The following is a 13721-nucleotide window of genomic DNA, read 5'->3' as shown; positions in this document are numbered from 1 at the left end:
AAGGGTTGCCCATTTTGTATATCATTGGAGTTTGATGGAAAGAGGTGCATCTCTGGAGTTAATCGGTTAATCATTACTATGTGTCAAAGGTTTTGGAGAACATTGATTAAAGCAGTATTTTCCTGATTGATGAAAAAATAGTAATGGTCATATACTCCTGCTAGAAGGTTAAACAATGTATTATGTAGCATGCAGTATGTTACATAGTGCTTAATAAAAATAAAATGAAAAAAAAAAAAGAATTTTCTAGAATTGAGAAAAGACATGACCTTGTCTCTACAACAACAATTTAAAAATTAGCCAGGCAAGGTGACATGTGCCTGTAGTCCCAGCTACTCAGGAGGCTGGAGCAGGATGATCACTTGAGCCCAGAGTTTGAGGTTACATTGAGCCATGATCCTGCCACTGCACTCCAGCCTGAGCAACAGAGCATGACTCTGTCTCAATCAATCAATAAATAAAATAAAAGATACAGTTAAAGAAGCCATTCTGAGTATATGACAAAAAAGAGAAAGAAATGGAAAACAGAACAGACTCAATAGGAATATTACTGAATAGATAATGTTGAGCCAGAATAGAACCACCATAAAAAAAGGGGCAGGGGACAGAGAAAATGGAAGGGAGGAAATCGCCAAAATAGTTCAAGAAAATATTCTATAATTGAACAATATGAGTTACTAGATTGAAAGAGCCCACTGGATACCTAGCACAATGGATAGACATAAACCCATGCCAGTTTCAGAATTCTAGAAAAAGGAAGGATTCCACACGTTTATAGAGTTGGGAGGCAGTTATACATACAAAACATCAGAAATCAGAATGGCTCTGGACTTACCAAAGTAACATTAGAAACAAGCAGTCAGTAGATCAGTGTCTTCAAATTTCTAAAGAAAAATTATTTCTAACCTAGAATTCTATAGTCAGCCAAACTATCAATAAAGTATGGAGAAAAATATATTTTCATACATTCAATTTCTCAAAAAAACAAACCTTATATCCCATAAACTATTGCTTAGGAACCTGTTGAATGGTATTTCACCAAAATGAGAGAGTGATACAAAAAGGAAGAATGCATGTGATATAAGACAGGAGATCCTATACAGGAGAGAGGTGAAGGCTGTTCCCAAGGTGAAGGGAAGGGATGACAGCTGTACACTAGACAGGCAGCCAGTCCACAATGAAGCAGTATGACTACAGACAGAGATATGTTGAGGGCCTTCTGTATTACATACTCTGGCACCTGATAATATACGGGTAGTAAGTCCTCAGAATCTTATCAGTACTTAGCCTGCATGGACCATGTGCTGATGTTCTTGCTCTCTTCTTCGTGCCTTGCTACCTGGATAATCAAAGACATTCATTTCACCCCACAGAAGAATTTTGTTTTGAACTCCTCCTGAGAGCTGAAGAATGGCCATGGTAAGTTTAGAAGCAGAAAATACACAGCACCCCACTCCTACTGATCATATTCCTGTCATATTTCAGCATCTGGCCCACACTACCAGATGCCTTCACTGTGTTGAGCCCTATGTTTCCTGGGACTCATTCTTGCCCTCCCCAAATGGGGACTGTAATAAACTCTCTGAAAAGTTGAAGCCAGATTATGACTCTCTTAAGCTTATCTTCTCTTGAGAACTTTCACCAAGCAGTGGCAATAATGCCCTGTCCCTACATTGCCATGTTTGTGCTTTGCTGATGATTTTTAAATTAATCACCTTTTATGTTCATTTATATGCAAATACTTATAGTTAAATAACAAAATATTTGAAAATATCTATTATTGCTATCTACCATATTTAAAAATAAAGTAGAAAAACTACATGATGATACCAAGATTTAGAGAAAGCATTCTGTAAAATTCAACACCTATTTATGACCTTAAAAAAGACAAAATAAAAACAAAAACCTTTATAAACTAGTAATAAATAGATAGGAACTTTCTTAACCTATGAACTCTATAGCATATAACTCACTTAGTCATGATATATTTTTAAAATTCCCTTTAAAATCAAGAGTAAAACTAGGATATATACTGTCACATTCACCATTTCTATTCAACATTATACTATTAAAAGTCTTGTGAAACATGGTATTTGCAGATAATATGATCAGGTACAGAAAATTTCATAGAACATGTACAAAAAAACTAGAAACAATGAAATTTAGCAGGGTCACAAGATTCTATTCAGTATTAAAAAAAATCTTATTTCTATGTACTAGCAGTGAACAATTACAAAAAATTTTTAAAGTATAGTTTATAATAACATCAAAAAAAACCCAAAATGTTAAAGGACCAAATTTAACAAATATATATAAAATTGTACCATTAAAACTACAATATACAATTTTTTGCTAAGATAAGTTGAAGACCTAAATAAATGGAGATATATACCATTTTATGGATTAGAAAACTCAATATTGTTAAGATGCCAATTCTTCCAAACTGATTAGTAGGTTCAATACAATCACAATCAGAATCTCTGCAGCCTTGTTGATAAAAATTGAGAAACTGATTCTGACATTAACATGGGGATACAAAAAATCTATAGTAAACAAAAAAGAAAAAAACTGTTTTGAAAAAGAAAAGGACAAAGTTAAAGGACTTACACTACTTGATTTACCCTATGCTATACTAATCAAGACAATGTTGTATTAATGGTAAGGATGAAATACAGATCAATAGAACATCCAAAAATAGACCCATATACTGATACTGACCTGATTTTCAATAAATGTGCCAAGGTAATTCAGTGGGAAAAAGATAATCTTTTCAACAAATTGTTCTGGAACAACTGAATATTCTTATGGAAAAAAACGAACTTCAACCTCATACCATTATAAAAATTTAATAGAAGTTAGTCATATCCCTAAATGTAAAAGCTAAAATTATAAAACTTCTAGAATAAAATGTAGGAGAAGTCTTTGTGGCTTCTGGCTAGGCAAAGATTTATTAATTAGGACACAAAAGGCATACACTATAAAGAAAAAAATAGATAAATTGAACTTCATCAATATTAAAAAACTTTTGTTCTTCTGCCAGGCATGGTGGCTCATGCCTGTAATCCTAGCACTCTGGGAGGCCGAGGTGGGAGGACTGCTTGAGCTCCAGGAGTTCAAGACCACCCTGAGCAAGAGTGAGACCCCGTCTCTACTCAAAATAGAAAAATTAGCCGGGCATTGTGGTGTGTGCCTGTAGTCCCAGCTCTTCAGGAGACTGAGGCAGGAGGATCCTTTGAGCCCTGGAGTTTGAGGTTGCAGTGAGCTAAATGACGCCACTCACTTTACTCTGGTACCCAGGGCGACAGAGTGAGACTCTTGTCACAAAAAAAAAAAAAAATTTGTCCTTCAAAAGACAGCGTTCAGAAAATGAAAGGCAAGTCACAGACTTGGAGAAATTATTTGCAAAATATACATCCAACAAAGGATTTACATATAGAATATATAAAGAACTCTTACAACTCAATAAGGTGGCAAACAACACTGTATCAAAGAAGATATATGGATAGTAAGCACATGAAAATATGCTGAGTAACGGTCATTAGGGAAATCCAAATTAATCCACAGTGAGATACCACTACACACCTACCAGAACGGCTAAAACAAAAAAGGACTGACATCATACCAGTGTTGATGAGGATAAGGAACACTCATACAGCTGGTAGGAATGTAAAATGGTACTGTCACTTAGGAAAATAGTTTAGCAGTATCTTTAAAAAGTTAAATATTTACCGGCCATACAACCCAGTCATTCCTCTTCTAGCTATTTATCCAAGAGAAATGAAAGTATATGTCCATGCAAAGTGTTAGTTATGAATGTTCATAGCTACTTTATTTGTAATAGTCAAAAACTGGTAACAACACAAATGTCCACCAGCATTTGGACAGATAAACAAAATGTGCTGTATCCATACAATGGAGTACTACTCAGCAATAAAAGGAAATGAAGCAACCTGGATGAATTGCAAAATAATTATGCCAAGTGAAAGAAGCCATACAATAAAGGATATATATTGTATAATCCTATATATGTAACATTCTAAAAAAAATATTAACTAATCTTTTGGAGGTGATAGATAGATTTATTATCTTGATTGTGGTGGTGGTTTCATACGTATATACAGATGTATTCATGAGATCTACAATTTAAATATATGCAGTTTGGCTGGGTGCAGTGGCTCATGCCTGCCGAGGTGGGAGGATAGCTTGAGGCTGGGAGTTTGAGATCAGCCTGGTCAACATAGCGACACCCCTTCTCTACAAAAAAATAAGAAAAATTAGCTGGGCATGGTTGTATGTGCCTGTAGTCCCAGCTACTCAGGAGGGTGAGGCAGGAGGATCACTTGAAGCTCAGGAGTTTGAGGCTGCAGTGAGCTGTAATCATGCCACTGCACTCCAGCCTGGGTGACAGAGCAAGACCCTGTCTCTACAAAATAAATAAGTAAATAAATAAATGCAGTTTAATGTAAGTTAGTTATACCTCATTGAAGCTATAAAAAACATGTAAGTTGCTGTTGTTATTTTTGGTAACTCACCAAGCTTCAATTTTTCTCATCAGTGAAGTAAAAATAATAATATTTGCCTCACAGGGTTTATTTGAAGATTTTGTGTGTGTGTGCACACACACACCGTCCACATAATACCTCCATGTCACTCTCTCACCCCTTTCTAGGCTTTATTTTTCTTCAAGGTATATATAACCAGTTATGTATTTGTTTATCTCCCCCAACTATACTGTAAGTTTTTTGAGAACAAGGACTTTATATTATTCACTGCTACCTTCCCAAATGCTTAGAACAATGCCTGGCACATAGTAAGCACTCAGTATATATTATTAAGTGATTTAATGAATGAATGTGTGTGTGTGTGTGTGTGTGTGTGTGTGTTTTAACTACAGTGCCTGACATGGAGCATGTGACTCAATCATGTTAATTCTAACTTACCATCCCCCACCTCTTCTATGGGACTGAAAAAGTTGTTGGGCACTTTCAGATTACCTTCCTGATATACTTGGCAGTCTTGATGGCCCATTCTCTCCCAGTACCTTTAAGTGGCTAAATATAGTAGGCAAATGTATTAGAGAGTTTAACAGATAGGTTTGCTGTTTTTGTTTTTTTTTTATAAAAGTTTATTCTTAAATGTACAATAGGCTCCAAGACAACACTTCATTTTAGCTATGGGTGGCGAAAGATGTTATGACAGGGAATATAGATGTTTAAATAGGAGTCAAGGGTCACCATTACCTCAGGCACAAGGAACAGCTTACTTTTTGCCAGATTTCTTAATTCCATCTGTGGCCAGGGGGGCCCTTCCCCATGGCCTTCGCTTTTAGTTCCTCAAGTTTCTTCTGCTCCTCTTTTTGTTTCTGCTTAAACACTTTATCTTTCTTGTCCATCTCCTTGACCTGCTTCTTGGGCTGTTTTAGGGGCTTTTTCTTGCCCCGTTCACAGGGGGGCATGGCACTGCCTCCCCTTCCCCAGATCCTGCCCAGGTTTGCTTTTAATAGTAACAAAAACCTTTTCTTCTCATGAAAGTGAGCTGGGTGCGGTAGTACGCACCTGTAGTCCCAGCTACTTGGGAGGATGACTTGAGCACCAGAAATGCAAGGATGTAATGTACTATGATCACACTGCGATCACACTGCAAACAGCCACTGTACTCCTACAGCCCAGGCAACAAAGTGAGACCCCATTCCTAAAATAAGAAAGAGAGAGAGAGAGAGAAGAAAGAAGAAGGAAAGGGATGACTTTAATCTCTGATCATGACATGAGTTGAGAAAATTTTATTTTGCTTTTCTTTTTTTTCCCCTCACAGGGTTTATCCATGGCTTAGAGGACTGGGTTATACATCCTTGGGTATATTTTTATTAGGATTTTTCTTATGGAATATAGATAACATCTTTTGTGATTCACTGAGGTAAGGTATATTTTCATTCCTTGAGAAATATTTTTGGAAGCATTCAAGTTATTCAAATGTTGATTACATCTTTGAAACTTACCTAATCTGCTTCATCGAATAAATAAGAATGATTTGTAATAAGCACATAAAATACATGTAAAATTTGCACTTTTTCATATGCCTAATGTTATTTTCTTAAAAAGATAAGTGTTCCTTTTAATAGCAATTATGTGTTGACAGGAGTTTGAATCTTAGACTAGGTCTCAGGATTCTAGTCTGTTACTAAGACACTATCTTTCTGGGCCTCAATATCTATAAAATGAGCATGTTAAATAGACTAAACTAGCGGGTCCTTCCAGCTCAAAATTCTGTGACCTAACGATTTTGCATAAACAAAACTGAGGACAGAGGAATATATTGAACAAAACCACAGGGAGACAATCAGCGAAATTCATACTGTAGGAAATCTACAGGATAAGTGATCTGGTCCCTTCAGCTAATAAATGGCAAAGGGGAAGAAAAGAGGGAGCAAGAACATATAGATTAAGAGACTTAAGAGATATATCAACCAAATACAATGTGTTGGCCCTTTTGAATCCTGATTTCAAACCAACTGTAAAAAAATAAATAAGAGAAATTTAGACTGTTGATCAGTAATTGAAAATTTAATGATATTAAGGGATTATTGTTGATATTTCTAGGAGTTAAATGGTATTTGTGGTTATGTTTTAAGGAGGTTTTCATCTTTTAGAGATACATACTAAAATATTTAGAGATTAAAATGATACAATATCTGGGATTTCTTCAAAATAACATGAGAGAGAGAAGTGGATGAGGGTTTAGGTGACACAGATTGACCATAAATTAATAATTGTTGAAGTTGGGTAATGAATACATTATTATTTTATCTACTTTTACACATATTTGAAATTCTCCATAGTAAAAAGTTTAATAAGTTAATGTAGACTTTAATTGTAAATAAGTAATACACCGTGCTCATAAAACTAAGATCTAGGTGAGTGGTTATGAATTAAGGAATACCCGGCAGAACCCCCCATTGGAGCTTTTACACTGTTCATCATCCCCTGCCATACTGTTTTCCAAAGTATATTTTGAGGAATAGTATTCCTAGCAGAATGTCCATGAAGAAATGACTCTGTAGTCAAATAAGTATGGGAAACATTATATAGTTTATTGCCCTCTTGGAGATTTTTAATGCGTATTAACAGATTAAAGGCTTTGGAAAGTCCTACCATAAATAAAAGTAGGCTCTTATAGGAAGTAATTGTCTCAAAAATATGTGGATTGTCTAGAAAAATAATTTGGTGTTTCACGTTGGTTTTTTTCCTCTAATAAATATTACTATGGTATACATTTAATCAAAAGATCCAGAATTTGAGACCCAGCTGAGCCACTAGTTGAGTGACTTGGGCAATTCAATTAATCTTTTTGAATTTTAGGTTCCTAATCTGTAAAGCAAAGCTATTAATCACCTCCCCAAAGAATCCCTGACTATGAAGTGAAATAATATATATAAAAGGACTTTATAGAATGTATGTTGCTGTACTAAGATGATGATGATGACTGTAGGACATAGGAAAAACATGTCTCCAGTTTCTTGAGTGGATAGCTAACTATTGTTTCACAAAGTGTGTTTCAGAAAGCATTTGTTCCAGTAAGTGTTTATAAGTATTACCTGAAAAGGGGGTTCCATGGATTAGCAGGTTACCTGAAAAACTAAAGATAACTCTTTATGGTCAGACTTTTCAGAGCCTTTAATGTGTTAATATGCATAAAAAGTCTCCAAAAGGGCAATAAATTATATAATGTTTCCCACAATTATTTGACTAGAGTCATTTCTCCATGGAACTTCTACCAGGAATATTATTCCTCAAAATACACTTTGGAAAACAATATGTCAGACTAAGGAGACTCAAGGAAATTAAATAATTTCCATATTTGAGAATGATATTAAATATTTCAAAATGCTCTAAGGCTGTCAGCATTAGTTGCTAAACATTTTAAAAATTTAATGTGGTGATTTTTCCCCCTTCTCCACACAGGAACTTTCGAAAGAAGTTGCCGCCTATCATAGGTATTACCACACAATTTCATGCATGGTGGCATATTTTAACTGGCCTTGGTTCTTACCTTCACATCCTTTTCAGGTAGGAAATAGTGACTTTTTTAGCCTAGTATTGCAGTTTTCTGTGGGTGTTTTGTTTTGTTTTGTGTCTTCTCTTCAAATAGGACAGTATAAATATAAAATGTTAGAGACAGAATCAGGAACTTATGTTCCAGCTTTGTGTCTACCACTGAGTAACTTTAAGCAAGTCCCTCACCATTTTCAGAAAACTGAATCTCAGTTTTCTTATCCTTAAAGTAAGGCAGTTACTAATTGACCTCTGAACCATGATCTATATTATATTCTAAGTCAATCATTCATCCCCTTTTTTAGTGCAGGTAGGATATAAACATTTCCAGTTTCTTGTTGATCAGCATATCTCTGTTTGTAAAGAACAAATTTAGAAGAAAAAAAAAAAAAAACAGCAGGCTGATTCCCTGCATAGGGAACTATGAAAGCTCGAGTGCCTGAAGTACCTAGCTTCATCAGTCTCCTTCCCCTAAAATAAATTGGTTGCTACTTCTATCCTCCCTCCTTTCTCTTCCCCTATTAAAAAGTCTGTGGGAAGTCAGCCATTTATAATAAAATCAGATCACCCCATCCAACTAATATCTCCATATCACTCTCTCTCCCCTTACCAGGCCTTATTTTTCTTCAAAATATTTATAACCAGTTATGTATTTATTTACTTGTTTACCTCCCCCAACTATACTGTAAGTTCCTTGAGAGCAGGGACTTTATCTTTTTCACTGCTACCCTCCCAAATGCTTAGAACAATTCCTGCTACATAGTAAGCACTCAGTATATATTGTTAAATGATTTAATGAATGAGTGTATACATATTGATCTCTTTACCACTGGATCAGGCTGTGTTTAACCTCAAATGCTTCTCAGGAATTGAGAAAGCTGAAATATTTGTAGAAAGGGAAAGAAAATTTTCCTTTGAAAAAATGTAAAAATTTACTCAAGTGAAATTTTAAAAATATCTCCCATAATAACATTTGCATCTCATCTATCTGGATATTAACTTTTCATGCAACCTGAATTATCTAAATGGGGGAAATGAATTGCTCAATTAATATAAAATTTCAGTTATTCAAGATGAATAAGTTTTAGAGATCTGCTGTACAACCTAGTGCCTACAGATGACAGTACTCTACTATGCCCTTAAAAATTTTGTTGGTAGATCTCAAGTGTACCAGAAAAATAAGAGCGGGGCACGAGGAAACTTTTGGAAGTGATGGATATGTTTATTACCTTGACTGTGGTGATGGTTTCATGAGCATATGCATAAGTCCAAACTCATCAAATCATATACATTAAGTATGTGCAATTTTTTGTATATCAATTATACCTCAAAATAAAAGCTGTTATTTAAAAAGGGTAGATTTGGAACTGAGATACAGTAACTTAATAACTGGTACATCTGGTATGACTAAACTAAAAGAAAAGAGGAAAAGCATAAATAACCAGCATCAGAAATGTAAAAGGAAACATTACTATTGATGCCGTAAATATAAAAAGATAAAACAATATTTTTAACAACTTTATGTGATGGATACTTCTGTTTATGTTTGAAATTTCCCATAATAAAAAGTTTGAATTTTAAGCTCATAGTCTTCATGACAGTCCTGTGAGGCAAGTATTATCTTATGCTTGAGGAAAAACAAGCTCCAAGAATCAAGTACCTCACACATGATCTCATGGCCAATTAGTGTTATCACCTGAATTTGAGCCCAGGGACAGACTCCCGTGAGACCTTAGAAATTATGTAACATAACTTCTTCATTTGATGGTGAAGGAAACTAGGGCCCAGAGAGAAGTGACTTGCCCAGGGTTACTGGCTAGTTAAATAGAATACAGTATATTGGCTAACAGTTATCAGAACCTGAATTCAAATCCTGCTTCTATTATTTACTAGCTTTGGTACCTTGAATGAAATGTTTGACCTTACTGAGACCATTTCTTATATGCAAAACAGGAATAATAATACCCATCTACTCAGAATAATTTAAGAATGAAATGTGTCTTGGTCCAATGCCTCTCCCCACATTGTAGGTACTTAAACAGTTGGGAGTGGTAGAGGTAACAGCAAGGATTGAATCCTGGGCATCTCTGCCCCAGTTCATGACTCTTTCCTGAACAGAAAGAAAAAGGTCACAACTTTATTTTAGAGATTAATATCTGAAAAACTGCTAAAGTAAGATTGTATTTTAAGACAATAGACTATTCTTAATAAAATAATATTTGATGCTCCTCTTACAGTTCATTTTGGATACAGTAAATAGCCACATTAAATTACACAAATTTACCTCTCATGCTTTTTCACCTTTTCTTTCTCTTGTTTAAAATACAGGTTGAGTATCCCTTATCCGAAACGCTTGGGACCAGAAGTGTTTCAGATTTCAGATTTTTTTTTTGGATTCTGGAATATTTGCACATATATAATGTGATATCTTGGGGATGGGACCCAAGTCTAAACACGAAGTTCATTTATGTTTTATATACACCTTATCCACATAGCCTGGAGGTAATTTTATACAATATTTTTAATAATTTTGTGCATGAAACAAAGTCTGTGTACATTGAACCATCAGAAAGCAAAGGTGTCACTATCTTGCCACCCATGTGGACAATCTGTGATTGTTTGACATCACCATCATCCCTGATTCTGAATTTATATGCTACCAATAAGCAATCATTTTCTTATACTTACTCACACATAAGTATTTAACAGTAAAAAATATGACATACCATTAATACAGTGAAAAAATAATGTGTATAGGATATCTAAGCAGCACAGTAGCACCACCAGAATGCCTGTATCACCTGTTAAACAGCAGCAAAAACAAACAATGGTAGGCTTTCTCCACCTACAATGATGTGTTTTGATTGAAAGGTTATTGTACACTGTACTTTTTTTTAGGTGATAACATCAGAAGAAGTTGAGGGACCAGGAATTGAGTCCCTAGGGACAAGGAGGCATTCTGCTGGATGACTTTTTAAAATGTTTCCTTCAGAGTCATCTGCCTCATTAACAATGGTTTATAAATCAAAGAAGTATCTCTGATTTTATAAATTGACATCATCTCATTCTGTCATGAATGCACACTGCTCTAGTCCTTCAGTAAGTATTTTGACTGCAACCTGTTACATGAGGTCAGATGTGGAATTTTCCATTTGTGGCATCATGTCAACACTGAAAAAGTTTCAGATTTTGGATTTCAGATTAGGGATGCTCAACCTGTACTATAAAATTATGTTTTGCATATGTGTACATGATATACTGTATATTACTATTCAAATACATTTAAATAGTGTACTATACATGAAAGTATGTATGCTGTATGATGTGGACAGTTTAATGAATTTTTCTGGGATAAATTCAACTATATTTTGCTATATGCACTGATTTTAGAATTTGATTTCACCTCCAGAGGTGACTGACGGTAAAGGATACTGAGGGAAACTTGGTTTTCTTGCTGGTTATCTCATACTACCTCTATTTAATCCTTGTAGAGCTGATATACCCATTTTTAAAATATTCTAACTCTAATCCTTAGTACCATATATCTTCAAAAATGGAAAAGCTAATTGTGATATGAATTATCTCAAGCATTAGCAGAATACTCACTACTAAACTACAAACATCTTGAGGTCACAGTCTATGAGGTGATCATTCACTTAGCAGCTTGCCAAGTATTTTGCACCGAGTTGGTACTCAAAAAAAATGGTTGATGAATGAATATAGGGTATACTTACGTTGTTTTTTCTTTGTGTATACAGAGGCACTATGGTTAAATTTGTCACTAAGCCAGTTTGCATGAATTAAAAATTATTCTGAAGAGCTTTCCCCTCCCCCTTTTCTTTCAGTTTATATACAAGAACACTTTATCTGAAATACAGGCCAAAAGTGAAGGTAAGTCCACTTCCTAGGTTCTGTGTGTATCTGTGTGCTGGGGGGGTATCAGGAGGATAAGATAGAGGTGAAAGAAGAAGAAAGGGGGCTGTGGAGAAGTAATGGAGTGAGCACAGACTTTGGAACAGGAGGCATTGAATCTAAAGTCTTCCATTTACTACTGCATGTTCTTGGACAAGTCTCTTCTTTTTAAGCCTCGGTTTCTTCAACAGTAAAATGGAGTTGTTAATGTAGCTACATTGCAGAGTTGTTTTAAGGAACAGAAATGATTTATGTGCCCACCCCCATCCTTGACAAAGTAGCAGTTTAATACATTTAAAGAAATTAAATAAAAATACTTTCTGAGATCTGGTACAAGTCTAGAAGGAATATGCTGTGCTCAGGCTACTAGTACCAGGACAATCACTAGCAAACCTACCAAGCACTATAGTCACAGCCCCCTGGATTCTTTCTCATTCTTTTTCAGGGATAACATAACATGGAATACTTTTACCTTCTTTCATTTTGTCCTAACTTATTTCCAAACAGTTTCTCTTCGGAATCTGGCCAGTGATCCTGTTTGAGCCTCTCAGGAAGCACTGATGAATTATTCTACCAAGAAAACAAAAAAACACCTGCCACTGGCCTGACAGTATAAATAAGGAAATCCTTAAATATATCATGACCATCACAGCAGAGGAAGGACATTCTGACTAATGCTGCCAGCCACATAGAGAATGAGGAATGGGGCCTGTTGGGTATTTAGCTCATGGCTTTATTTCATTTGTCCTCCTCCTCTCACCCTAAGATGTTTATAAAGAAACAGATATGATGTACATGTATATACTCAAATGCTGAAAAAATTGGGCTTTTCTTAACAGGTTAACAGTTTGTGCTGGTTGTAGGAAATTAACCTTTTTCTCTTTTATGACAAGGGTTGCATGTGAATTATACCTTTCTTAATATTTGATTAAATAATAAAAATGGTCAGCTAGGGAGTGGCAAAACCCTGTATCAGGATGGTCAGCTGTGAGCCAGCACTTAGCTGTGTCAGCTTTGATTTATATTGTTTTCATATTAACCTCATGGATGGTTTTCCAAGGTAAAAACAGAGCTAGCTATAAGATTCTGTGTAGTTCTTCACTGTCTGTCCCAATGCTAGTCGGAGTGTCCAGCAAGCTCAGACCTGCCACTGGGTCTTATACTTGTCATATGTCAGGATTTATGGTGGTCTCTGGGATATGGGATATCCGTGTGTGGCCACAGCCAGTCAGAGTGATCTATAACCTACAAGGTCATCCTGTAACCTTTCTGAAGCTCCATGAGGACACCTATAGAATGCTGAACCTTCAGCCAGCTAAAGGTGGTTGCTCTGTTTCCTTTGATTTTTGTAGATCTTTAAGTTGTTGCTTTTTTTATAGCTAGACAAACATGATTGGTAGTCTAGATACCCATAGTCCATCCTTCTAGCATAACTTATTTGAAGTTATCAGGGAATGTCATTATACTCTGATTTTTTAATGCAGTATTTTCCAGTTCTCAAAGAGGCTACAGTTATGCCCAGGGTAGTGTGTCAGATTAACTACAGCTACGAGGATCAGGATCCTATTTGCATAAAGCTTATTAATACCTGCCCCTTCATTTTTTTTTTTTTTCTGTGAAGGAAATAGATATAAGGATTGAGAATAGCTGTAACTAACTTGTAACTTCCAGAACCACAAAAATTAAGGTGCTAAGAAATGGCAGTAAAATCTCATCTTAAGACAGCTAATTCTATTTTGCATTTGAATACATAACAGATTA

General features: G+C 35.4%; 1 protein-coding gene across 2 annotated transcripts in view; it reads left to right on the top strand.

The window, feature by feature from the left end:
• Positions 1-13721, top strand: part of ACER3 (alkaline ceramidase 3) — a 129727-nt gene extending 116006 nt beyond the window's left edge. For both annotated transcript variants that reach the window (XM_069469223.1, XM_069469222.1), the window contains 4 exons: positions 5812-5913; positions 7959-8063; positions 11894-11939; positions 12468-13721. In XM_069469223.1, coding sequence (XP_069325324.1) covers positions 5812-5913; positions 7959-8063; positions 11894-11939; positions 12468-12521 — 307 coding nt within the window. In that variant the 3' untranslated portion in view covers positions 12522-13721. The remainder of the gene's footprint in view (positions 1-5811; positions 5914-7958; positions 8064-11893; positions 11940-12467) is intronic.

The sequence above is a fragment of the Eulemur rufifrons genome, chromosome 6 (assembly GCF_041146395.1).
Source record: "Eulemur rufifrons isolate Redbay chromosome 6, OSU_ERuf_1, whole genome shotgun sequence".
Classification (NCBI taxonomy): Eukaryota; Metazoa; Chordata; class Mammalia; order Primates; family Lemuridae; genus Eulemur; species Eulemur rufifrons.
Note: the sequence above shows the minus strand (reverse complement) of the source record. Positions and strands in the feature narration are given on the sequence as shown.